General features: G+C 44.8%; 1 protein-coding gene across 2 annotated transcripts; it reads right to left on the bottom strand.

Annotated features, from left to right (window-relative positions):
- Positions 1-9,369: 9,369 nt before the first annotated feature.
- RIT1 (Ras like without CAAX 1) lies at positions 9,370-23,806 on the bottom strand. Of its 2 annotated transcripts, XM_048827901.2 has the most exons (6): positions 23,656-23,806; positions 23,369-23,492; positions 21,699-21,755; positions 16,410-16,483; positions 15,618-15,809; positions 9,370-12,315 (listed from the first exon to the last, which is right to left on the bottom strand). In XM_048827901.2, exons 1-6 carry the CDS (start codon positions 23,800-23,802, stop codon positions 12,085-12,087), a joined length of 825 nt encoding a protein of 274 aa, XP_048683858.1. In that variant the 5' UTR covers positions 23,803-23,806; the 3' UTR covers positions 9,370-12,084. The 2 variants fall into 2 exon arrangements, with proteins under 2 accessions (XP_048683858.1, XP_074979020.1); XM_075122919.1 differs by lacking the exons at positions 23,369-23,492; positions 23,656-23,806 and adding an exon at positions 23,173-23,306.
- Positions 23,807-25,394: the final 1,588 nt, after the last annotated feature.

Genomic DNA, 25,394 nt, shown 5'->3' with positions numbered 1-25,394 from the left:
ATGACTAAGCTACTCCAAGTCTCTATTCAAGCCTAAGTTAATTGTATCCAATTTGCAAATGAATTCCAATTCAGCAGTTTCTCGCTGGAGTCTGGATTTGAAGTTTTTTTGTTGTAAAATAGCGACTTTCATGTCTGTAATCGCGTGACCAGAGAGATTGAAGTGTTCTCCGACTAGTTTATGAATGTTATAATTCTTGACGTCTGATTTGTGTCCATTTACTCTTTTATGTAGAGACTGTCCAGTTTGGCCAATGTACATGGCAGAGGGGCATTGCTGGCACATGATGGCATAAATCACACTGGTGGATGTGCAGGTGAACGAGCCTCTGATAGTGTGGCTGATGTTATTAGGCCCTGTGATGTTGTCCCCTGAATAGATATGTGGGCACAGTTGGCAACGGGCTTTGTTGCAAGGATAGGTTCCTGGGTTAGTGGTTCTGTTGTGTGGTATGTGGTTGCTGGTGAGTATTTGCTTCAGGTTGGGGGGCTGTCTGTAGGCAAGGACTGGCCTGTCTCCCAAGATTTGTGAGAGTGTTGGGCCATCCTTCAGGATAGGTTGTAGATCCTTAATAATGCGTTGGAGGGGTTTTAGTTGGGGGCTGAAGGTGACAGCTAGTGGCGTTCTGTTATTTTCTTTGTTAGGCCTGTCCTGTAGTAGGTGACTTCTGGGAAGTCTTCTGGCTCTATCAATCTGTTTCTTCACTTCCGCAGGTGGGTACTGTAGTTGTAAGAATGCTTGATAGAGATCTTGTAGGTGTTTGTCTCTGTCTGAGGGAGTGGAGCAAATGCGGTTGTATCGCAGAGCATGGCTGTAGATGATGGATCGTGTGGATTGATAGAGCCAGAAGAGTGGCTACGCAGGTGGTGTCGGAGAGAAGGCTTTGGATTCTTTGACCGTGGGATGGTGTTCCATGAAGGAGGAGTGCTAGGCAGAAACGGGCTCCACCTTACGAAGAGAGGGAAGAGCATCTTTGCGAGCAGGCTGGCTAACCTAGTGAGGAGGGCTTTAAACTAGGTTCACCAGGGGAAGGAGACCAAAGCCCTGAGGTAAGTGGGAAAGCGGGATACCGGGAGGAAGCACAGGCAGGAATGTCTGTGAGGGGAGGGCTCCTGCCTCATACTGAGAATGAGGGGCGATCAGCAGGTTATCTCAAGTGCTTATATACGAATGCACAAAGCCTTGGAAACAAGCAGGGAGAACTGGAGGTCCTGGTGATGTCAAGGAATTATGACGTGATTGGAATAACAGAGACTTGGTGGGATAACTCACATGACTGGAGTACTGTCATGGATGGTTATAAACTGTTCAGGAAGGACAGGCAGGGCAGAAAAGGTGGGGGAGTAGCACTGTATGTAAGGGAGTAGTATGACTGCTCAGAGCTCCGGTACGAAACTGCAGAAAAACCCGAGTGTCTCTGGATTAAGTTTAAAAGTGTGAGCAACAAGAGTGATGTAGTGGTGGGAGTCTGCTATAGACCACCGGACCAGGGGGATGAGGTGGATGAGGCGGATGAGGCTTTCTTCTGGCAGCTCGCAGAAGCTACTAGATCGCATGCCCTGGTTCTCATGGGTGACTTTAATTTTCCTGATATCTGCTGGGAGAGCAATACAGCAGTGCATAGACAATCCAGGAAGTTTTTGGAAAGCGTAGGGGACAATTTCCTGGTGCAAGTGCTAGAGGAGCCAACTGGGGGGGAGCTTTTCTTGACCTGCTGCTCACAAACTGGGAAGAATTAGTAGGGGAAGCAAAAGTGGATGGGAATCTGGGAGGCAGTGACCATGAGTTGGTTGAGTTCAGGATCCTGACACAGGGAAGAAAGGTAAGCAGCAGGATACGGACCCTGGACTTCAGGAAAGCAGACTTCAACTCCCTCAGGGAACGGATGGGTAGGATCCCCTGGGGGACTAACATGAAGGGGAAAGGAGTCCAGGAGAGCTGGCTGTATTTCAAGGAATCCCTGTTGAGGTTACAGGGACAAACCATCCCGATGTGTCGAAAGAATAGTAAATATGGCAGGCGACCAGCTTGGCTTAACGGTGAAATCCTAGCGGATCTTAAACATAAAAAAGAAGCTTACAAGAAGTAGAAGGTTGGACATATGACCAGGGAAGAGTATAAAAATATTGCTCGGGCATGTAGGAATGAAATCAGGAGGGCCAAATCGCACCTGGAGCTGCAGCTAGCAAGAGATGTCAAGAGTAACAAGAAGGGTTTCTTCAGGTATGTTGGCAACAAGAAGAAAGCCAAGGAAAGTGTGGGCCCCTTACTGAATGAGGGAGGCAACCTAGTGACAGAGGATGTGGAAAAAGCTATTGTACTCAATGCTTTTTTTGCCTCTGTCTTCACTAACAAGGTCAGCTCCCAGACTGCTGCGCTGGGCATCACAACATGGGGAATAGATGGCCAGCCCTCTGTGGAGAAAGAGGTGGTTAGGGACTATTTAGAAAAGCTGGACGTGCACAAGTCCATGGGGCCGGATGAGTTGTATCCGAGAGTGCTAAAGGAACTGGCGGCTGTGATTGCAGAGCCATTGGCCATTATCTTTGAAAACTCATGGCGAACGGGGGAAGTCCCAGATGACTGGAAAAAGGCTAATGTAGTGCCAATCTTTAAAAAAGGGAAGGAGGAGGATCCTGGGAACTACAGGCCAGTCAGCCTCACTTCAGTCCCCGGAAAAATCATGGAGCAGGTCCTCAAAGAATCAATCCTGAAGCACTTACATGAGAGGAAAGTGATCAGGAACAGTCAGCATGGATTCACCAAGGAAAGGTCATGCCTGACTAATCTAATCGCCCTCTATGATGAGATTACTGGTTCTGTGGATGAAGGGAAAGCAGTGGATGTATTGTTTCTTGACTTTAGCAAAGCTTTTGACACGGTCTCCCACAGTATTCTTGTCAGCAAGTTAAAGAAGTACGGGCTGGATGAATGCACTATAAGGTGGGTAGAAAGTTGGCTAGATTGTCGGGCTCAACAGGTAGTGATCAATGGCTCCATGTCTAGTTGGCAGCCGGTGTCAAGTGGAGTGCCCCAGGGTCGGTCCTGGGGCCGATTTTGTTCAATATCTTCATAAATGATCTGGAGGATGGTGTGGATTGCACTCTCAGCAAATTTGCGGATGATACTAAACTGGGAGGAGTGGTAGATACGCTGGAGGGCAGGGATAGGATACAGAGGGACCTAGACAAATTGGAGGATTGGGCCAAAAGAAATCTGATGAGGTTCAATAAGGATAAGTGCAGGGTCCTGCACTTAGGACGGAAGAACCCAATGCACAGCTACAGACTAGGGACCAAATGGCCAGGCAACAGTTCTGCGGAAAAGGACCTAGGGGTGACAGTGGACGAGAAGCTGGATATGAGTCAGCAGTGTGCCCTTGTTGCCAAGAAGGCCAATGGCATTTTGGGATGTATAAGTAGGGGCATAGCGAGCAGATCGTGGGACATGACCATCCCCCTCTATTCGACACTGGTGAGGCCTCATCTGGAGTACTGTGTCCAGTTTTGGGCCCCACACTACAAGAAGGATGTGGATAAATTGGAAAGAGTCCAGCAAAGGGCAACAAAAATGATTAGGGGTCTGGAACACATGACTTATGAGGAGAGGCTGAGGGAACTGGGATTGTTTAGTCTGCAGAAGAGAAGAATGAGGGGGGATTTGATAGCTGCTTTCAACTACCTGAGAGGTGGTTCCAGAGAGGATGGTTCTAGACTATTCTCAGTGGTAGAAGAGGACAGGACAAGGAGTAATGGTCTCAAGTTGTAGTGGGGGAGGTTTAGGTTGGCTATTAGGAAAAACTTTTTCACTAGGAGGGTGGTGAAACACTGGAATGCATTGCCTAGGGAGGTGGTGGAATCTCCTTCCTTAGAAGTTTTTAAGGTCAGGCTTGACAAAGCCCTGGCTGGGATGATTTAATTGGGGATTGGTCCTGCTTTTGAGCAGGGGGTTGGACTAGATGACCTCCTGAGGTCCCTTCCAACCCTGATATTCTATGATTCTATGCCATCATGTGCCAGCAATGCCCCTCTGCCATGTACACTGGCCAAACTGGACAGTCTCTACATAAAAGAGTAAATGGACACAAATCAGACGTCAAGAATTATAACATTCATAAACTAGTCGGAGAACACTTCAATCTCTCTGGTCACGCGATTACAGACATGAAAGTCGCTATTTTACAACAAAAAAACTTCAAATCCAGACTCCAGCGAGAAACTGCTGAATTGGAATTCATTTGCAAATTGGATACAATTAACTTAGGCTTGACTAGAGACTAGGAGTGGCTTAGTCATTATGCAAGGTAGCCTACCTCCCCCCCCCCCGCCCCAGATGTTCTTGTTAAACCCTGGATTTGTGCTGGAAATGGCCCACCTTGATTATCATACACAATGTAAGGAGAGTGATCACTTTAGATAAGCTATTACCAGCAGGAGAGTGGGGTGGGAGGAGGTATTTTTTCATGCTTTTTGTGTGTATATAATAAGATCTTCTACACTTTCCACAGCATGCATCCGATGAAGTGAGCTGTAGCTCACGAAAGCTTATGCTCAAATAAATTAGTCTCTAAGGTGCCACAAGTACTCCTTTTCTTTCTGCGAATACAGACTAACACGGCTGTTACTCTGAAGTCTGTGAAAGGTGTCCCTGACAAGTGTCACACAGGACTGTACCCGATCTTTGGATCGTCCTGTCAGAAGCCAGTCGTCGAGGTATGGGTACACTCGAATGTGTCTTTTGTGCAAAAAGGCCACTACAACCGCCATGCACTTGGTGAACACGTGGGAAGGCCTGGACAGGCCGAACTGGACTACCGTGAACCAGTAGTACTCTTAGTGTATTACAAACCAGAGGAAGTATTTGTGTGCCGGATGGATGGCAACATGGAAATAGGCATCCTTCATGTCGAGGGCAGCGTACCAATCTCCTGGATCCAGAGACAGGATGATAGTGCTTAGGGAGACCATGCGGAACTGGAGCTTGACCATAAATTTGTTGAGTCTGCAAAGGTCTAGATTGGGTCAGAGACTCCCCTTTGCCTTGAGGATTAGGAAGTAACAAGAGTTGTACCCGTTTCCCCTTAGCTCCTGGGGAGCCTCCTCCACCGCCCCTATATCGAGGAGTGAATGGACCTCCTGCATGAGGAGTTGCTCATGAGAGGGGTCCTTGAAGAGGAGTGGGAGCGAGGGAAGGAGGAGAACTGGAGGGAGTATCCCACCTGTACCATGCGTAGGACCCAGCGGTCCGAAGTTATACGGGACCATGCATGGTAGAAGTGGGATAGCCAGTTTAAAAAACGGGGGATTGATCTTGGAACTGGGTTGGTAGATTCTCCTTGTGTGTGCCTTCAAAACCCTTGCTTGGGCTTATTCTGGCCTTGGTTAGGTATATTATTGGACAGCCTACGCCTGTTATTTCTGCCTCGCCTGTGATACAGGTCTTGTCTGGGGTGAGGTTGATACTGCCTCTGCTGCGGAGGCTGCAGCCTGAAGGGCTTCCTCTGGGTTGCTCGTGTATGCATCCCCAGTGATTTCACTGTGGCCCCGGAATCCTTAAGGCTGTGCAGTCTGGAGTCAGTTTGCTTGGAAAAGAGGCCTGAGCCCTTGAAGGGGAGGTCTTGCAGGGTGTTTTGGACCTCGGGAGGGAGGTCAGACGCCTGCAGCCACCCTGAACGCCTCATAACCACTCCTGAGGCTATCATTCTGACTGCAGAGTCAGCCGAATCGAGGGAGGCTTGCAGCGATGTTTTGGCTACAGCTTTCCCTTCCTGGATTAGCGCAGCGAACTCTGGGTGTAAGTCCTGCAGCAGGCAATCCTTAAACTTGGACATAGCGTTCCAAGAGTTGAAACTGTTAAGGATCGCCTATTGGTTGGCTGTGCAAAGTTGGAGGCCTCCTGATGAGTATACCTTCCTACTGAAGAGGTCTAAGCATTTGGCCTCTTTGGCTTTCAGAGCCCAGGCTTATTGATCCTGGCGTTCCTTCTCGTTTACAGCTGAAACGACCAGGGAGCAGGGCGGGAAAACAAGAACTTGTAGCCCTTGGATGGGGCAAAAAATTTCCTTTCCACCCCCCTGGCCATCGGTGTAATCGAGGCCGGGGTTTGCCAGATAGTCTTGTAGTTGCTCTGGATGGTCTTAATCAGAGGTAGTGCGACTCTGGAGGGATCTTCTGGAGCCAGGATGTCAACCAGGGGATCCTCCGGCTCGACAGTCTCTTACATCTGAAGGCCCATGTTGAGGGCAATTCGGCGGAGAAGCTCTTGGTGGGCCCTATGGTCAAGCAGTGTTGGTCCTGAAACTGATGTACCTGCCACTACTTCATCTGGGGCTGGTTGCCATCGTCCTGGCCTTCCTGTAATTCCTCATAGCCTTGGGAGGTGTCGGGGCCTGAGAAGATAGCTCCCTCCTGAGACGTAGTCTGCTTCGGCAACAGACCTGTCGCTGTAGGCTGCTCCAGGGGATCCGAGGGTGGCCGAGAGAGCATGGCCTCTTTTGTCCTCGAGGTGTGCCTATATGGAAACCTTGAGTGGCGTCTCGTTGAGTGCCCGGATCTAGAAGCTCTAGAAAGGGTGCCGTTGGTGGTGGTAGGCATATGGGGTCCAGAATGGCCACTGCCCCAGAAGAGGCCACTGCGGCTGCCACGCTGTGTGGGACTCTTTGCTGGTCATGGTCTGGTGCCTGCTGTAGCTAGAGCGACTGGAATCGGCTTCGGAGACAGAGGAGGCCGAAGGAGAGGACCAAGGTGGTGCCGATCCTTGGGCGGCTGTGGGGTGCCATGAGGTGCGGGTCAGGGACTGGTACTGAGATGACTGGGACCGCGAACGGTGCCAGCTATCCCGAGACCTGGATCGGTCTCGCACATGTGGTGCCAAGGAAGTGGTTGGCACTGAGTCCCAGTGCCGAGCAACCGATGGCGTCGTGGAATGGCATCGAGTCCTCGATGAGGGTGCCGTAACCTCGTATTGGGTCATGGGTGCCAGGAAGTGGTGCTGTGCCGAGCTCGAACAGGAGCGGTGTCATGAGCGGTGCCGGATTGGTGACCTTGAGCAGCGCATCATTGCTGGTTTTCCTTTGAACAGCACCCGCCTTGGCGATGCCAGAGGCTTCTCCCTGCAAGGGAGGGGATTTGGCGTTGACAGTTCTAAGAGATCTTTTGCTGCCTCAAATGTGTCAGGCATGGAGGGGGGTTCTAAGACCTCCTCAAGACACTCATCAGCGCTGGAGTCGCTGGGCGCCAGAGTCAACAGTGCCAGCCCCTGGAGGGGACCCAAGTCCTGTCTCTGAGTGCTAGGGGCCTCTCTGGGCGTCTTGGTTGCTCTTTGAGGGGAACGTCTTCTTTCCCCCTTATCGTGCTTGTCAGTGTCAGAGAGGTCGAGCAGTGCCAGGGCTGGTCAGCCCGTCTCGCTGCCAGCAATTTATGATGCCTGGGCAGTGCTGAGTCGTGCACCAATGCTGCGGCACTTCTCACCGAGGAGCTCAGGCCTGGTACCGGGCGGTCTGGGGCCGCTGGTTGCAACGCGGCCTCCATGAGCAGCTGCTTAAGACAAAAGTCTCTTTCTTTCTTTGTGTGTGACTTGAAAGCCTAGAAAATTTTGCAGCGCTCAGCCTGATGCACTTCCCCAAGACAACGAAGGCAGGAGTCGTGGGGGTCGCTGTTGGGCATAGGCTTGAGACAGGTGGCGCAAGCTTTAAACCTCTGGGCTTGCGGCATCCTCCACAGCCCAAGACTGGTGCTGGAACTAACTCTCAGACGCCTGTAACTAAAAACTGTATCTAACTAAGTTGTAAAACTATCTAAGAACAACTCTAACTAGAAAGACTAAATTGATAAGGGATCACTTGCAAGTGAGAGAGCATATTCCAACGCTGTCACGGACGATAAGAAGGAACTGAAAGAGGGTTGGGCCAGAAGGGTACTGTATACACCGTCATAAGGGCACCACTCTAGGGGGCTCCCCTGCCGTCCCAATGGGGGCTGCTAAGGTAAAAAGTTTCTGACGTCCGTGCACATGACGCGCGCACACTTAACTGGAATGGACGTGAACAAGCACTCAAAGACGAACTACTGCAAGCACACCAAATCTAGCCTCTGCTCTCTACATTGGCTTTCTATATAGAATACTGAGTCAAGTTCAAGGTCTCTATCCTTGTCTTCAAGGTGTACAATTGCCACGGCCCAGGATATCTAGATCACCTAAAGCTTTGGGATAAGGACTATAGTTAACAACTCTGCTGCTTCAGCACAGTAGAATTTTCTACCACAAGAGTAAAAAATGTCTATGCAGGAGATAGGGTACTTTCTCAGAAGGTGCTCAAATTGCTGAACAAATTCCCACCAGATCGAAGAACTATCACAAACTTTACTATCTTCTTCTGCCTGTGCAAAGTACACTACATTTACTTTGCTTTCTTTAATATGAACACATTTATATATTTATTTTAAAACTCCAAACAGTACACTGCACACAACAGTGTATTAGAGAAAGCGAACCACATGACAGATATGTGCCATGTAGCTTAATGCGCTACTGGCACTCATACTATCATGTTAAGATTGGTAGAAGAACTTCTATAGAATAAAATAGGAAGACAAATGCTTGTTACATAAATCCCTCATGCTACTTTAACCATGGAACACTGGCGTCTGCCTAACTGAAGGGCTGAGGACTTGAGAGCTCATATGGATCAGACGGGTGCAGATAGAACCAGCCCAGATTATCAACACAAAAAAGGTGATTATAGTTTCCTTTCATCTATCATAAAACAAAAAAATTCAGATTAAATAATAAACCTTGTAAACTGGTGGAGGACGATGTTTTTAAAAAGTTAAGAGTCATACAATAGCTTCAATTAAAAAAAAAAAAGGATATTAACCTGCTTTTTTTAAAAGGGTATCAAAACAGTTGCCCCATTGTTAGCTAGTAAAAACTAAGTGCAAATAATACACAAAGAAAACTATACAATGGGAAATACAGGATTAAGTTCTCCTGTATGATATCAAGTTTTCCAGACAAAGTTTAGCTGCTTACCCTTCTAAACACCATTATCTTCCCAATCCTAAAAGTCAAAACATGGCAACTCAAAGACTCTTATATAGTACATACCAGTCTGAACTATTATATTAATGAAAATTCTCTCACAATCTTAAGCAGGTGGTAGCATCAAACTCTTCTTATGGTACTTCTTATCCTTGCATCTTTTAAATGGTTATTTAGTTTTACAGCTCACCTTCTAAGCCTCCAGCTAGTAAGCTAAATCCACCAGAAGTTATGAGCATACTACAAACTTTGTTTATTTCTGAGCCCCCAGCCGCAATATTTTCTATTGACAGTCTTAGGCACCTAGGATTAAAACATAAAATACGAAAATTTAATTAAAAATTCTGTATTGTGTCAAAATGAAAATCATTTCTTTGTGTACAAATGTATACATGACAAAAATAAAACAATCTTCTTGAATAACATTGTGTAAAAAAGTGCTTGCTATTCAGATTTATTAATTCCACAAGCAACAGGCTCAAATGGAATCACTAAACATTGAATTTGTTAAAGGGCTAATTTAAGGCACAGAAATCCCACCATTTATCAGAAGGCAAAAATAGGATTAGCCCCATTAGCTTTCATCGCTGCTCACAGGTTATGTCTTGTTAATGCCTGCAAGTTTTGAACATAGTAGTAGCTGAGTAGAAGTTCAAGTCAAGTTTCTATCCTTGAAAAGAAGTATGAATTAAAATGCTGTTTAACTTTTAGAGAAAGCTGGTTTTGTCTCATCTTTTAATTAGAAACAGCCTTTTTGTGTGTGTGCACTATTTCTATATTTTTTCACGGATGTTTTCTGTTGTGTGGCTTACCCGGGATTTTTATCTCATGGTTATAGACAGTACTTACTCCAATACCGAATAACTATTAGGGCCTTAATTTCTAAATCAGTAGCTATGGTAAAGGTATGCAACATTGCTCATGAAGTTAATTTTACCAAACTCTTTCATCTTACACTGCAACAAACAAGTAAAATACATTCTAAATGTTCTAGATTATTTTCAGCTACTTTTTCCATGTAATGGATTGTGGCACAGCACAGCACAACACAGGTGGATTTGCAATGGAACTTTATAAGAAAGAACCCATAAACTGATTTATACAACTTTGTTGTGCAGGTGCACAGTTTTAAAAAAGTATAAAAACAAAAACAAACAAAAACCCAGAAAATTCTATATCAGTTTCTCCAATTTCCTACACAAAAAATCAAACTTAAAAAGCTTTCATTTCCTATGATGCTGTTCGCAAAGGAACAGGAAAAGCTAAGCAGTTTCGTGAAGGAAAGCATGAGGGCTCACCCATTTGCCCTATTTGTTGCTTTCATTGGATCCCTTATACACAAATCTTAACATCTCTGCATTCCAACTCTGAACGTACAATGATCATGTATGTCAAACTAAGGCTGAGAATACAGATCTGACACCAACCCAGTATGGCCATCTTAACTGACAAAACCAATCATAGAATACAGTTGTGATACTATATTTGTGGGCAAGGAAGCACTTTCGTTTTAAATTCCAGTTTTTAGTATTTGATTTTTTGAGAAATTATGTTTAGCCTAAATTTTCTCTTGCCATTTCTGAGTTACCTATGTGAATTAAGTTACTTAAAAAAAAAAATCAATCTTTCATGCTATTTTTATACTTGAATAAACTCTAGATTAAAAATCTTCATAACTGACATATATATAGTCCTTCATGAGGAACATTTAATTTGCACCATTTAAAAAATGTGCTTGACAAAACACCAGCTTCCTAACCAGCGTAAGTGATCACTGGGCACAAATAGCTATATATACCCACTTGAGTTTGTGTATATGTAGGGATATCCGTGTATATCATTCTCAGGACCTTTTCCCCCTCATCTCCCCACCTACCTGCAATGGAAGAGTCTCACCAGGTTTGGAGTTATTTCTGCTAAGTCCCATTGCCAGTAATCTCTGATTTTACACTCTCTCTCTACAACACAGTGCAATGTCGGGTACAGAGCCTCAAAGCATAAAAAAAAATCTGTAATAAAACTGTGTTTGAGACTGCAATTTAACAATATTGGCTTCTTTAAGAAAAGAATGTAAAATTTTATGCAAATACATAAGCTAATGCAACATTACAGATAAGATTTTAAGCATGCAAGCCAGGAAAGTCAAAGCTCTAGTTTCCTAGAGCCCCTGCAACTTTATCACATTGCACATACTATCCTATGGCAGTACAAGAACACACTATATACATTAAGAAAATGCTACATACTCATGAAATATTCTCAAGTTATGGCTGCCTTGGGAATCATAATTTTAATTTTCCTGACTTGTTTAAAATCTAAACTATACTGTTGCATTACACTGGTTTCTTATAATTACTTTTAGATAAACATGCACATGGAGTCAATCATTACTCGTTTGTTGGAAAAATGCACAATCAGAACAAAAAGCAATTTCAACATGAGTTCTTCTCACTGACATATGCATGCAGTTTGTTCCATTAGTCTGCTACATGTGCTTCACAAACATAACACTGATCTTGACAAGCCTTCTCATACATTGTGAATTACTTTTTCAGAAAGCAGCAAACTTTGTTGTGCAATCCTCCAGGGGAAGGGGGGGAAAAAAAAAAAAAAAAAAAAAAGACTTAACTAAGTTAGGCTCTAAGTAAAAGTTCAAAGACATTCTACATGGTTCAGTTTTCATTTTGCTGAGATCCCTTAAGACAAACATTCAAAAGTGCAGGAACATAGGTAACAGCATTTTCAACCAACTACGTCAATGACATTTGCAGGATCCAAGTCAGAAAGTGACAGTAAACAAAAGTAAAACCCACTGCTGTGTCATAGACCAAATGTTCTGAAATTGGGGAAAGATTACTTTAAACAACAATGTAAATCGCAGCCCCCTCAAAACTCCCAATAGTTAGATTTCCTTTTAAAATAGTCAAAAAAATAGAGAAAAAAGCATGATGCTCAAAATGTAGGTCACTGGACTGCTCTGATTACATATTCCAGTTCACAGTTTGACAGATACACCACACAGTGCGCGCCCCCCGCCCCCCCATTTCAGGTCACTGAATCTTTCTTCTTTCGGAACGGTGACTTTAGTCTTTTCCACACGCTGCTTTTGGGTTTGGATTTTTTTTCCAGGGCCATTACTGCTTCCTTCTCTTTCCTACGGATTTCTCGCACGAGAGCATGAAATACATCATCGATATAATAGCGGAACGCGGCTGAAGTTTCAAAAAAAGGGCAGCTGAATTCTCGTGCTAAAGCTGAGCCTTCTTCTTTGGAGACCTTCAACGAAGTACATATTTGTCAACAAAGCAAAAGTGTTCATTCCTTCCCCCTTTCTGCTCCCTTTGCCTGTTCCTCTCAGTCTTAACCATGTGCATTCTTTCACATTACCTGCTCCTTTGGAACATCCCCTTTCCATGCATCTCTCTGAAATCTCTCCCTAAAATCCACTTTTCTCTAAACTTTTGTTTACTCCTAGTCATTCACCTGATCTTTTAAACATTTGTACTGCATCCTATATCCATAAGACATCCAGCTCCTTGAGGTATGGACTGGGTCATAATCTGCATTTGTAAATAATGTGTACACCTTTGGCACTATATAAGTAATAAACAGAATAGGGATTTAATAGCACTATATGCAAACAAATTATTAATCTTTCAAAACCTGAAAAATTAATAAAAACAAATGAGAACAATTGTTGAGGTGGAATGACAAGACATGTATTAGGTCACAATTAATCCATTTCCCTGTCAGCGTAAGAGTGTTCTTCTACTGCAGGTTTTATAGCCTTTTGTCCAAAATTATGGCACTTCAACCACGTTCCTGTGGCAACTATTCCACTGTCTAAAACATTTTAGTCGGGATGATTTTACAGATATTGAGACTAATTTTTTTCCATTTATAATTTTATCTCATTTCATATTTAAACACCCTTTTATCAAATAATTAACCTCCCTTGTTGGTGTTAAACCTGCAACTATCTGAAGGCAACATGCAACCTCCCCAAGTTGTCAATACGAAAGTTATACACTGGATAGAACGCGGGGTTTGGGATCCATTGCCATGACTGCGCTATATGCGAAGCCGCGCTACAGCGACGCACCCTCTAGCGAGGGTCCACTGCATTTCTTCACATCAGTCACCACCTGCGATTTTTGGTGGTTTTCTCTGAACGCCATCCAATTTGTCCATCTTTCCTCCCAGAACGGAGCACAACATTTCAGAATGTGGGCTCACTGGAGCCATATGAAGGGACTGTTGATTCCCTGTCCTGTGATATGACTCCTCAGCATATAGATCCAACTATGTCCATGGCATTTTGCTCTCATATCACATTGGAAACTCAATTTCCTGTGCAACCACTACCTGTGGTCTATTTCAGGGTTACTATTTGCCAGATTTTTTCCCCTCACAGTGAATCTGTATTTTGGATTATTCTTCCCCAAATGTTCTAGCTAACACTTTCCCAAGTTGAATCTTATTTTATTTTCTGCCCTTTCTAAATCACCTTTTATTATTTCTCTTTTCTCAATGTACTCACAACCCTTCCTAATGTATTACTATTTGCAAAGTTTGTTCAAGTGCTGTTTAATGCCCTGTGCAGATGCACTCTCATTTCAGGATAAGAGAAATGAAGAACATAACGGGAGTTGAGGGTTAGAAATTCTAGTGGCAAACACCCAGGTTTTCAAAGCTGAAAACTGATGAGTTTGAGATTATGTCATGTCTATTAACTTTACTTTTGATATTACTATTCTATAATAAAACTACATGCATTTTAGAGATCCTGCATTCTGTGCTTACCACCATTGCATCACATCCCTCTTTCAACATTATTAATACAAATATTACATTTATTTTAACCATTAAACCAAGAGCAAAAAACGTAATTCAAGAAAAAGGAATAAGCAAATACACTTAGAATAAACCATAACATTATGTTTTAAGTAGGGCAGTTAACTCATGCGATTAACTCAAAAAAATTAATCGTAGTTTTAATTGCACTGTTAAACAATACTAATTGAAATTTATTAAATATGTTGGATGTTTTTCTACATTTTCATATATAGTATTCTGTGTTTTAACTGAAATCAAAGCGTATATTTATTACAAATATTTGCACGGTAAAAATGATAAACAAAAGATACAGTATTTTTCAATTCACCTCATGGAGTACTGTAGTGCAATCTCTTTATTGTGAAAGTGCAACTTACAAATGTAGAATGTTTTTGTTACATAACTGCAGTCAAAAACAAAAAATGTAAAACTTCAGAGCCTACAAGTCCACTCAGTTCTAGTTCTTGTGCAGCCAATCGCTAAGACAAACAAGTTTATTTACATTTACAGGAGATAATGCTGCCCTCTTCTTATTTACTTCACCAGAAAGTGAGAACACACATTCACATTGCACTTTTGAAGACAGCACTGCAAGGTATTTACATGCCAGATATGCTAAACATTCGTATGCCTCTTCATGCTTCAGCCACCATTCCAGAAGACATGCTTCCATGCTGATGACGCTCGTTAAAAAAATAATGTGTTAATTAAATTTGTGACTTAACTCTTTGGGGGAGAATTGTATGTCCCCGGCTCTGTTTTACCTGAATTCTGCCATATATTTCATGTTATAGCAGTCTAGGATGATGACCCAGCACTTTGATCATTTCAAGAACACTTTCACTGCACATTTGACAAAACGCAAAGAAGGTACCAATGTGAGATTTCTAAAGATAGCTACAGCACTCAACCCAAGGTTTAAGAATCTGAAGTGCCTTACAAAAGGCTGAGAGGGATGAGGTGTGGAGCATGCTTTCAGAAGTCTTAAAAGAGCAACACTCCAATGTAGAAACTACAGAACCTGAACCACCAAAAAAGAAAATCAACCTTCTGCTGGTGGCAACTGATTCAGATAATGAAAATAAACATGCATCCGTCCGCACTGCTTTGGACTGTTATCAAGCAGAACCTGTCATCAGCATGGATGCATGTCCCCTGGAATAGTGGCTGAAGCATGAAGGGACATATGAATCTTTAGCGCATCTGGCACGTAAATATCTTGTGAGGCCAGCTTCAACAGTGCCATAAGAACGCCTGTTCTCACTAGTGGTGACACTGTAAACAAGAAGCGGGCAGAATTATCTCCTGCAAATGTAAACAAACTTGCTTGTCTGAGCAACTGGCTGAACAAGAAGTAGGACTTAACGGACTTGCAGGCTCTAAAATTTTACACTGTTTTATTTTTGAATGCAGTTTTTTGTATATAATTCTATATTTGTAAGTTCTACTTTCATGATAAAGAGATTGCACTACAATACTTGTATTAGGTGTATTGATAAATGCTATTTTTTGTTTTTTTACAGTGCAAATACATGTAATAAAAAATATAAAGTGAGCACTGTGCACTTTGTATTCTGTGTTGTAACTGAAATGAATATATTTGAAAATGTTGAAAATATCCAAAAGTATTAAAATAAATGGTATTCTAGTATTGTTTAACAGCGTGATTAATATTTTTAATTGCTTGACAGGCAGCCCTAGTTTTAACATATATACCTCCTGAACTCCTTTGCGTAGTTTACCTGTCGTAGCAGCGTCAGATCAGATTTGTTCCCCACAAGAACCACAGGAGTGTCATCAGTGCGCCGAACACGGTAGATGAGCTGTTTGAACTCACGCACTTCATGAAAACTGCGGCGGTCCGTGATTGAATAACAGATGATAAATCCCTCACCTGCCCTCATGTACTGGTCCCGCATGGCTGTAAACTCTGCCTAGAAAGAAAGTTATATTTCAATTCTTGTACAAGCTCAGCAGCTATTGATCATCTAGTCACTGGCAGCCCTCTTTCCATTCTAACAACAGCTATATGCCACGCAACATACTGGTTTGCTTATGCCACACATGGTCCATTGGAAAAAACTGGAGATTTTATGGATTCTCCCTATGTGAAATATTACTTAAACACCTGAAATACACAACTAAAAGTGCAACATGTAGCAGTCACAGTTAAAAGAACGTTATGAACATTTGTTTTCTTCCTATTTTTAATGCATCAAACAAAATATTGTGAAAATTTGGGACCAATATACGAAGCAAATGAAAGGCATGAGTTTCTGTTGCTTCAGGGAATGGGTAAGAATGCTGGCAGCTCTTAGTTTGTACATATTATGTATAAAAAAAGAACAATGGAAAAATGGGGAAACAATAAAGCAGGGTACAAAACAAATACAATATGTTGGGGAAATGGGATAATTCCGAAGACAAAACTAGAACAAAGAAAAGACAGAGACAGACAATACATTGTTAAACGATCTCTGTGAATATGCCTGGCCATTAGTTCCATCCTATTCATATTTTTATTGCTCACATACCTGTCCTGCTGTGTCCAAAATGTCCAAATTTGCAGGTTCATCATCAATCCGTATTCGTATTTTATAAGCATCTTCTGTGGATTTAGAAGAAGAGGGATGGGGGTAACAGAAGTTCAGTAAAATTGCAGTACCTATCTCATGCATACAACGAAATACTACTACTGAGCATTTGATATAAAGCAACAGAAAATACGTTATAAAATCAATTTTAATAATGTAAGAATTCAGTTTTGTGTACCTTAATAAAGACATATGCTCTCTCAGACTAATGGGCCTTTCTCAACTGAGGCGAACAGGCAGACAAATAAAATAATCCTAATGGCAGCCACCAATAGCACTGCCAATTTCCTAAAACAGGATAAATTACTAAGAGTATGTCAACACAACAAGCACAACTATGCCACTGTAGTGTAGACACTGACTACAGCAACGGAAGGGGTGTTTCTGTCACCATTGTAAAATCACCCCCTTGTGAGGCAGTAGCTAATTTGATGAAATAATTCTTCCGTCAACCTAACTGCGTCTACAATGGAGGTTAAGTCATCCTAAATATGTTGCATAGGGCATGAAATTTTTCACAGTCCTGTGAGACATAGCTTGGCTGACCCGAGTTTCAGGTGTAGACCATGCCTTAGAAAGAAACCGATCTTTCCCTCCAAACTAAACTAACCCAATTAAAAAAAAGTCACCAAAAGGTGCTCAGTTGTTACCGTCATGGGCACGCTATAAGAACCTGAATAGAAAAGCAAGTTCTCCTTTTCGTTAGATCAGATTCTCCTATCATGACTAATGGGCTGAGTGAAAACTCCAAAAGATGTAGACTGAATAAAACAGTCAGATCTCAAAACTAACAACAACACTTTATTTGGAGACAAAGATTGCAGAAGTTCCTGATCCATGGCTAAGGCTCCTACGTGCCACAGTAATGCAAATAAAAAATAACAGTGATATCCTACAGGATTTTGAAAAATCATGGTGCCATGGGTGGTGGGTATCAAAGGCTGTGCCTCCCCAAACCGCCTTGCATGGCCCTGGCCATGCTCCACCCCCAGGCCCTTTCCTGCTTCCCGTTCCTCGGCTGTGCGCTGTGGGGGACTCTTCCCCCCCTGGTGGCCAGAGTCCCAGGCTGCGGGACTAATGGGGGCCGGCCTGCACTCCGGGGCTGGGGGAGGGAGGCTGCGCCACCTTCCAGGCACGCCATGGCTGAGCCACACCACCTGCTCACCAGCCCAACACTTTGGGGCTGGGGTGGGGCATGCCACCAGCTCACCGCCCAGCGCTCTGGGGCTGGTGGCGCTCAGGCTGGGGAGGGGGGAAGAGGGGAGCTGCCTGCCATGCCAGGATGGGGGGGAAACAGGACTCTGGGCTCCGGCGGGAGGGGCAGGACCTCGGGCAGAAGGGATGGTCCGGGACGGGGACTAGCCTCCCTGAGCCCTGGGTTCACCTGTCGCCCATGCATGGTGCTTTGTAGATACTGGTTTGGAATATTTTCGTTGCTGAGGCAAGTTCTCTCAGCACAGAAGTTAGTGTTGCCTTGAGAGGGGCGGGGTAAAAAGTAGTGGGAGAGAGATAAAGCTTCTTGAAAACAAGTAACTGGTCAGACTAGAGAAGGGGTGGGCAAACTTTTTGGCCCGAGGGCCACATCTGGGTGGGGAAATTGTATGCAGGGCCATGAATGTAGGGCTGGGGCAGGGGGTTGAGGTGCAGGAGGGGGTGAGGACTGCAGGAAGGGGCTCAAGGCAGGGGGTTGGGGTGCAGCCTCCGGCCCAGTGCCTCTCACCTCGAGCAGCTCCAGGGTGGCAGCAGGGCTAAGGCAAGCTGTGGAAGTGGCGAGCTCCTGGAAGTGGCCAGCATGTCCTGCAGTTGCTCCGCCGCATACTGCCCTCACATACTAGTACTACCCCTGAAGCTCCCATTGGCCACTGTTCCCCGTTCCCGGCCAATGGGAGCTGCGGAGGGCAGTGCTTGGAGGCAAGGGCAGTGCATGAAGCCCTCTGCCCCCCCATTCCCCAGGGGCCACAGGTACATGGTGCTGGCCGCTTCTGTGAGCGGTGTGGGGCCAGGGCAGGCAGGGAGTCTGCCTTAGTCCTGTTGCGCCACGGGGCTGGCAATCCTGTGGGCTGGACTGAAAGCCCTGACAGGCTGGATCCAGCCCATGGGCCGAACTTTGCCCTCCCCTGGACTAGAGCCACCTCTGCATGGTGGGATCCAGGGAGGAGTGCCACCTCCACCCCGATTCACCTCAGCAGGCCACTCAGCCTGTTGAGGAGGAGGGAACCTACAAATTGTAACTCAAAGGTGGGGGGCTTACATCAAAAAGTTTGAAAACAGCTTAGGGTGCAGGGAGGGGGTAGCTAGGGGCTGTGTGCAGGCAGGGGGGTAGCTCAGGGAGAAGGGTACTAGGGGCTGTGTGTGGGCAGGGGGTAACTCAGGGTGCAGGGAGGGAGGTATTAGGGGATGTGTGCTGGGAGGGCTCCCCTGCAGCCCCTGTTCCCGGAGGGGTCTGCCAGCCATGGAGCCGGGTCTCCTCACTCAGGCCGCTCTTACCGGGTGCCTCTGCGGGAGCAAAGGGGGCTGGCAGCTGAGGAGCAGCTTCAACCTGAGGCACCAGCAGGAGATGAGAGAACACTGCTGCTGCCTGCTCCATGGCACCAGCTGCCCCGCACTGCCTGGTTCTGGCTTCCTGCCGCTGACCTGGCCAGGCAACGGGGAGAGGAAATGGGGGGTGGGCGGGGGAAGGTGTGGAACTGCCCCCCGGACTGCCCTGCTCTTGCAATGCCCTCCAGTTCCCAACTCGGCTCAGGGCTTCTACCCCACAGGGAGCACCCATGCTTGGGGCTCCAGGATTCAACCCCGCAGCCTCCTGGCTTCAGCCCCACGGGGGGCGCTGAGAATTGGGGCTTCAGCTCCACGTCTCCCAGCTTCAGTCCCGTGGGGCCATTAGGGCTCGGGCTCCACGGACTCCCTGAAAGGGCTCATGGACCCCCCACTTGAGAATTGCTGTTTTAAATGACTAAAATTCAAGAATGTATGCCTCTAGAGTCACCTACTAAAGAAAAGTTAAGGTTGCTTGCTCTTCTAGTTCTCCTGGTTTGTATGTGGAAGGGTAAATCTGTTGATTCATAATTTCGACAAAAGACGTGGGAAAATCAAATGGAACACACAAGAGATAATTTAGCTAACAGAAGCATTTTGGGTAGTTACTCTCTTCCTTCTTTTAATCTGCCGCACATTTATAAAAAGTAGCAATAACAAAAGGATACAAAGGCAATAATGTACGACTGAAACTATCACACTGCACAGCAAAAATGGTATGACAGAAGAGTTGATGGCCATCAAGAGGTCTTATTTTTGTTATTAGTCTGTTAATTGTGACTGGTAGTTAACTTATCTTAGTCTTTTAACTTTTTCTGCAAGTATTTAATAATACCTAGCTCTTATATAGCACTTTTCACCAGAAGATCTCAAAATACTTACAGGGAGATAAAGTATCACCACCTCCATTTTACAGATGGAGAAATTGATTCATAGATTCCAAAGCCAGAAGGGACCATTGTGATCATCTTTCTGGTCTGACCTCCTGAACAACATAGGCCATAGAAATTCCACAAAATAATTCTTAGAGTACATCTTTTAAAAAAAGCTTCCAATCTTGATTTAAAAAATGATCAGTGATGGAGAATCCACCATGAACCTTATAAATTGCTCCAAAAATGTACACCTCATTTCCAGCATGAATTTGTCTAGGTTCAACTTCCAACCATTGGATTGTTTTATACATTTATCTGCTAGATTGAAGAACCTATTATTAATTATTTGTTCTTCACGCAGAGAACAAATGGATTAATCAGGTTATCCCTTAAGATTCTCTTTATTAAGCTAAATTGACCTACTTATATTGGTTTATCACTATAATCCATGTTTCTAATTCCCATGAATCTCATTGCTCTTCCATGAACTCTCTCCAATTTTTCAACATTCTCCTTGAATTGTGGAAGCCAGGTCGGGATACAGTATTCCAGCAGCGACACCAGTGCCAAATACAAGTTAAATAACTTCTTTACTTGTACTCAAGTTTCCACTCTTTATGCACTGCAGGATCACATTAGCCCTTTTGGCCAAAGCATTGAACTGAAAGCTCATGTTCATCAGCTGATTATCCAGAATGACACCCAAATCTTTTTTAGAATCACTGCTACTCAAGATAGAGTCTCCCATTCTGAGAGTGTGACCTACAATATTTGTCCCCTAGATTACCTATATACATTTAGCCGTACTAAAACACATGGTATGCTTGTGCCCAGTTTACGAAGTGATCCAGATCACTCTGTATTAGTGTCCTCTTCATTGTTTACCACTCACCCAATTTGTATCATGAGCCAACTTTATCAGTGATTATTTTGTTTTCTTCCAGGTCGCTGCTAAAAATGCTAAATAGCACAGGGCCAAGAACAGATCCCTGCAGAAGCCTACTAGAAACACACGTGCTCAGTCAGGATTCCCCATTTACAATTACATTTTCAGACCTAACAGTTTGCCAGCTTTTAATCCATTCAGTGTGTGCCATGTTAACTTTGTACTGCTCTATTTTTTTTTAATAAAAATGTTGAGAGGCATGAGCTTAAACTATTACCTTTATCAACCAATCTTGTAATCTCATCAAAAAAGATACCAAGTTAGTTGGACAGGATCTATTTTCCATAAGCTCATGTTGACTGGCATTCATTATAGACTATTTAAACTCCCATACCATCTGTTCCATTACCTTGCCCAGGATTGATGTCAGACTGATTAACCTATAATTATGCATATCATCCCATTTAAATACTGGCACAACATTAGCTTTCTTGCAGACTTCTGGAACTTCCCTACTGTTATACAATTTAATTAAAATCAACATGAATGGTCCAGCGAGCTCCTCAGAGAGCTCTTTTAAAATTCTTGGATGAAAGTTATCCAGACTTGCTGATTTTAAAATGTCTAACTTTATAGTACCTGCTGTTTACTCCTGGTGGAATTCTGCACCACTGCGCAATGCAGAATTTGTGCAGAAATTAACGTTGTATGCGCAGAATTTTCTGTAAATAACTTTAAAGATGTGGCCATTAGTCCTGTTCCTAGCACGGCCCACAATCCTCTTTGCAGACTTTGGACTCGTAACAACTTGTCTAGCTATTACTAACATGATTATGAATGCTTTCCTTGCAGCTGAGTTTCTGGTAAATGATTCCACAAAAGCTACTTTTTAACTTGCATAACAGAGACAGATGTTGTAGAGGTTTTTCTTACCAATGGTAGGATCATGGTCCTCTGGGAACCGGTGGCTGATGAACTGCATGGTCATAGCTGAAAATTAACATTGGATAACTACAATTACACAGGTGATTTCCAGTCGTCCTGACTAACCTCACAGGTGTAGGTGGGGACATGATAACGGACAAAATATTTAGAATTACTGATTACACAGAAACATTTAAATTATACAACTGGCATACTATTTTGGCATTCGCTAAAAATTGGAGCACTTCATAAGGAAAATGCACATTTTGTTCACCCTAAATCGCAAAGGTGATATGGTAAAATGTACTTATCTGTAAGACTACGTTTTAGTCACAGGTATTTTTAGTAAAAGTCACGGCCCGTGACCTGTCCATGACTTGTATTATATAGCCCTGACAAAATCTTGGATGCTCGGGGGCGGGGTACCGCCCAGGGACGCTGTGGTTGCTCGGGATGGGGGAGGGGAGAAGGCTGAGGGGTGCCATGGGTGCTTGGGGGAGGGTACCCCTGCTGGTGCTGGGGGGTAGGGCGGGTGAGGCTGGCAGGCTCCCTACCTGACTCTGCACAGCTCCCGGGAAGCGGTGGCTCCTAGGCGGAAGCGCGGCCAGGGAGCTCCATGCGCTGCCTCCATCCTGAGCGCTGGCTCCACAGCTCCCATTCGCTGGAAACCATGGGCAATGAGAGCTGTGGGGGCAGTGCCTGCGGGCAGAGGCAGCATGCAGAGCCACCTGGCCACACCTCCGCCTAGGAGCCATGCGAGGGACATATCACTGCTTCCGGGGAGCCACCCGAGGTAAATGCCTCCCGTGCCCCAACTTCCTGCCCCAGCCCTGAGCCCCCTTCCACACCCAAACTCCTGCTTGGGCGTGGGGGCGGTGGACCAAGACTGCCGCAGGTGCGGCCGATGCTGCTGGCCCAGGGATTGGGCCGGAATCCATGACAGACTCACAGCCTTACTTATCAGTATGTAACTGAACAATATTCTCACCTATTACCTATCATTTTCATGTATAGGGCGACCAGCTTAAAATGGTTTACTAAATTAAACAATGTCTTATAGATACAACATATTAGAACTCTGCAGTGTTTACGATCCTTACTCCTCAAATATTAACTCTCAAATTTAACAGAGACTGCTGTATTACAGTTTAATCAATCCTAATCAAGGATTTTCACAGATATACTTTCAATTATTGAGAATACAAAGGTAGGAGCTGGGGAAAAATATATTTTTAAAAATCTCAAACCAACCCTTATGTCTCTACAACGAAGCAAAGCTGCAGCTCACGAAAACTTATCCTCTAATAAATTTGTTAGTCTCTAAGGTGCCACAAGTACTTCTTTTCTTTTTACGGATACATACTAACACGGCTGCTACTCTGAAACCTGACGCCTGAAGAAGAGCTCTGTGTCACTCAAAAGCTTGTCTCTCACCAACAGAAAGATACTACCTCACCCAGCTTGTCCCCCTCACAGTGGGTACCTCCACAGTATAGCAGCAAGCAAACCCATTCTTCACCATGGGAGCCACCGCTCTCAGCAGTGACGCCCGCAACGGTGCCAGACAGAGGTCCCCACCTCGACCGGCCCTCAGGGCTCAGAGACGTCCCGCGGGACAGCCTCTTCCCCCGACTCCTGAGCCAAAGGGCGCCACACCCCAGCAGGCCCGAGACACCCACCGCTCTTGCCCACGCCTCCAGCTCCCAGCATCACTAATTTATACTCGCGGGATTGTCCCAAGGCGCCACCGCCCTGGCGGGCTCCAGAGTCCATCTCCCCCGGCGCCAGGGAAAGCGCCGCCGCCTGCAAGGAGAAAAGAGTGTGTGTCAAAAACCGGCCGGGAAGGGGTGGAGCGGGCCGGAGCCACGGGGTCGCCACAGGCTCTCTCCGCCCCGTCCCGCGCCAATCCGAGACGGGTTACATCTCCCCCCTCCCAAAACTCGCAAGCGCGGGCGCCCGAACTCACCGCGTCAGGGACGCCGGGCTTTTCCGCGTTGCATCCTGCCGCCCTCACTAACAGGGCAGGACCCCCCCGGCCCAGGACCGGCGCACCACCGTTTCGGCCCCTTCTCAGAGCAAACCAAAATGGCTGCGGCAGCAACTTTGCTGCCATAGGCCCAGCGAGCGCTTCATGCCCCGCCCGCGCATAGGCCCGCCCCTTCCGTGCATGGAGTGCAGCGGGAGCAAGGGCAGCGCTGCGCCTAAAGGTGGGAGAGGGACTGTCCCTGACTCCTTCGCTCCCGGGCCTTTGTCTTTTGAGCAAATTGCTTACCTTCCTCGATTCTTCTCAAACATCATCTCCTAGTGAAAAGCAGCCTTTTGTGTATAACTTTAATAGGTGGCCAGGCTGATCAGCGGGGTGATCTTATGCAGCTGAAACTCACTTCCTTTCCCCAGCCACCCCACAACATCTAAGCATTTAATTTTAAAAGTAAATTTACTCTGCCAGTTTCTGGCTTTTGTACATTTATTTTTGCTAACAATGTAAAAAAGACTATCTGGTAGTTTCTACCTACCTCCCTATAATTAGCGAACAAACAAACATGGGTATGGTGAGATTTCAAAACACTGGAAAACTATTAGACCTAGAGTCTGGCCCTCTTGACTTTGATTTCAGTGGAACTACTCACCCTCTTAAAGTTAAGCATGTGCATAAATGTTTGCAGGACTGGGGTTTATTAAAAGTAATTTATGGGAATTGGTGTCAAGGTTCCCTCCCCACGCTGAACTCTAGGGTACAGATGTGGGGACCCACATGAAAGACCCCATATGCTTATTTCTAGGAGCTTAGGTTAAAAACTTCCCCAAGGTACAAATCCTTGTCCTAGGATGGGTACTAGCTGCCCCCACCAAGTGAGTTAGACAAAGATTCAGGAAAAGGACCACTTGGCATTCCTGTTTCCCTAAAATATCCCTCCTTCACCCTCTTTCCTGGGGAGGCTTGAGAATAATCTACCAAATAGGTAAACCAGGTGAGCACAGACCAGACCCTTGCTTTTTAGGACACTAAAAACCAATCAGATTCTTAAAAAAACAGAACTTCATTATAAAGAAAAAAGATGAAGAAACACCTCTGTAAAATCAGGATGGAAGGTAATTTTACAGGGTAATAAAATTCAAACACAGAGGATCCCCCTCTTGGCAAAACTTTAAAGTTACAAAAAACAGGGATAAACCTTCCTCTTAGCACAGGGAAAATTCACAAGCTAAAACAAAGATACTCTAATGCATTTCCTTGCTATTACTTACTATTTCTGTAAATTAGATGTATTATTCAGTAGGAGCTAGATTACTTGCTTGGCCTCTCTGTCTCAGAGAGAACACACACAAAGAGACAAAGCAAAAATGTTCCCCCCACAGATTTGAAAGTATCTTCTCTCCTTATTGGTCTTTTTGCTCAGGTGCCAACCAGGTTATCTGAGCTTCTTAACCCTTTACAGGTAAAGGAGGGATTTTATGCTACCTTTAGCTGTATGTTTATGACACTAATCTAGCTCCTACTGAATGATGCATCTAATTTACAGAAATAGTAATTATTCAGTAGGAGCTAGATTACAGTGTCATAAACATACAGCTAACTTACAGAAAGGTTTTTGCTTTGTCTCTTTGTGTGTGTTCTCTGAGACAAAGAGAGAGGCCAAGCAAGTATATTTTATATATATATAAAAAATTCTGATGCTACAGAAATTTTTAATTATATATATA

Source organism: Caretta caretta, chromosome 24 (genome assembly GCF_965140235.1).
Source record: "Caretta caretta isolate rCarCar2 chromosome 24, rCarCar1.hap1, whole genome shotgun sequence".
NCBI classification, from domain to species: Eukaryota; Metazoa; Chordata; order Testudines; family Cheloniidae; genus Caretta; species Caretta caretta.
Note: the sequence above shows the minus strand (reverse complement) of the source record. Positions and strands in the feature narration are given on the sequence as shown.

Coding starts and splice junctions, on each gene's coding strand:
- RIT1 (XM_048827901.2), bottom strand. CDS start 23,802: ATGGCAGCAAAGTTGCTGCCGCAGCCATTTTGGTTTGCTCTGAGAAGG. Junction 21,756..23,368: donor TGGAGGCGTGGGCAAGAGCG/GTGGGTGTCTCG, acceptor GTTAATTTTCAG/CTATGACCATGCAGTTCATC. Junction 15,810..16,409: donor TTTTGGACACAGCAGGACAG/GTATGTGAGCAA, acceptor CTTTCTTTCTAG/GCAGAGTTTACAGCCATGCG.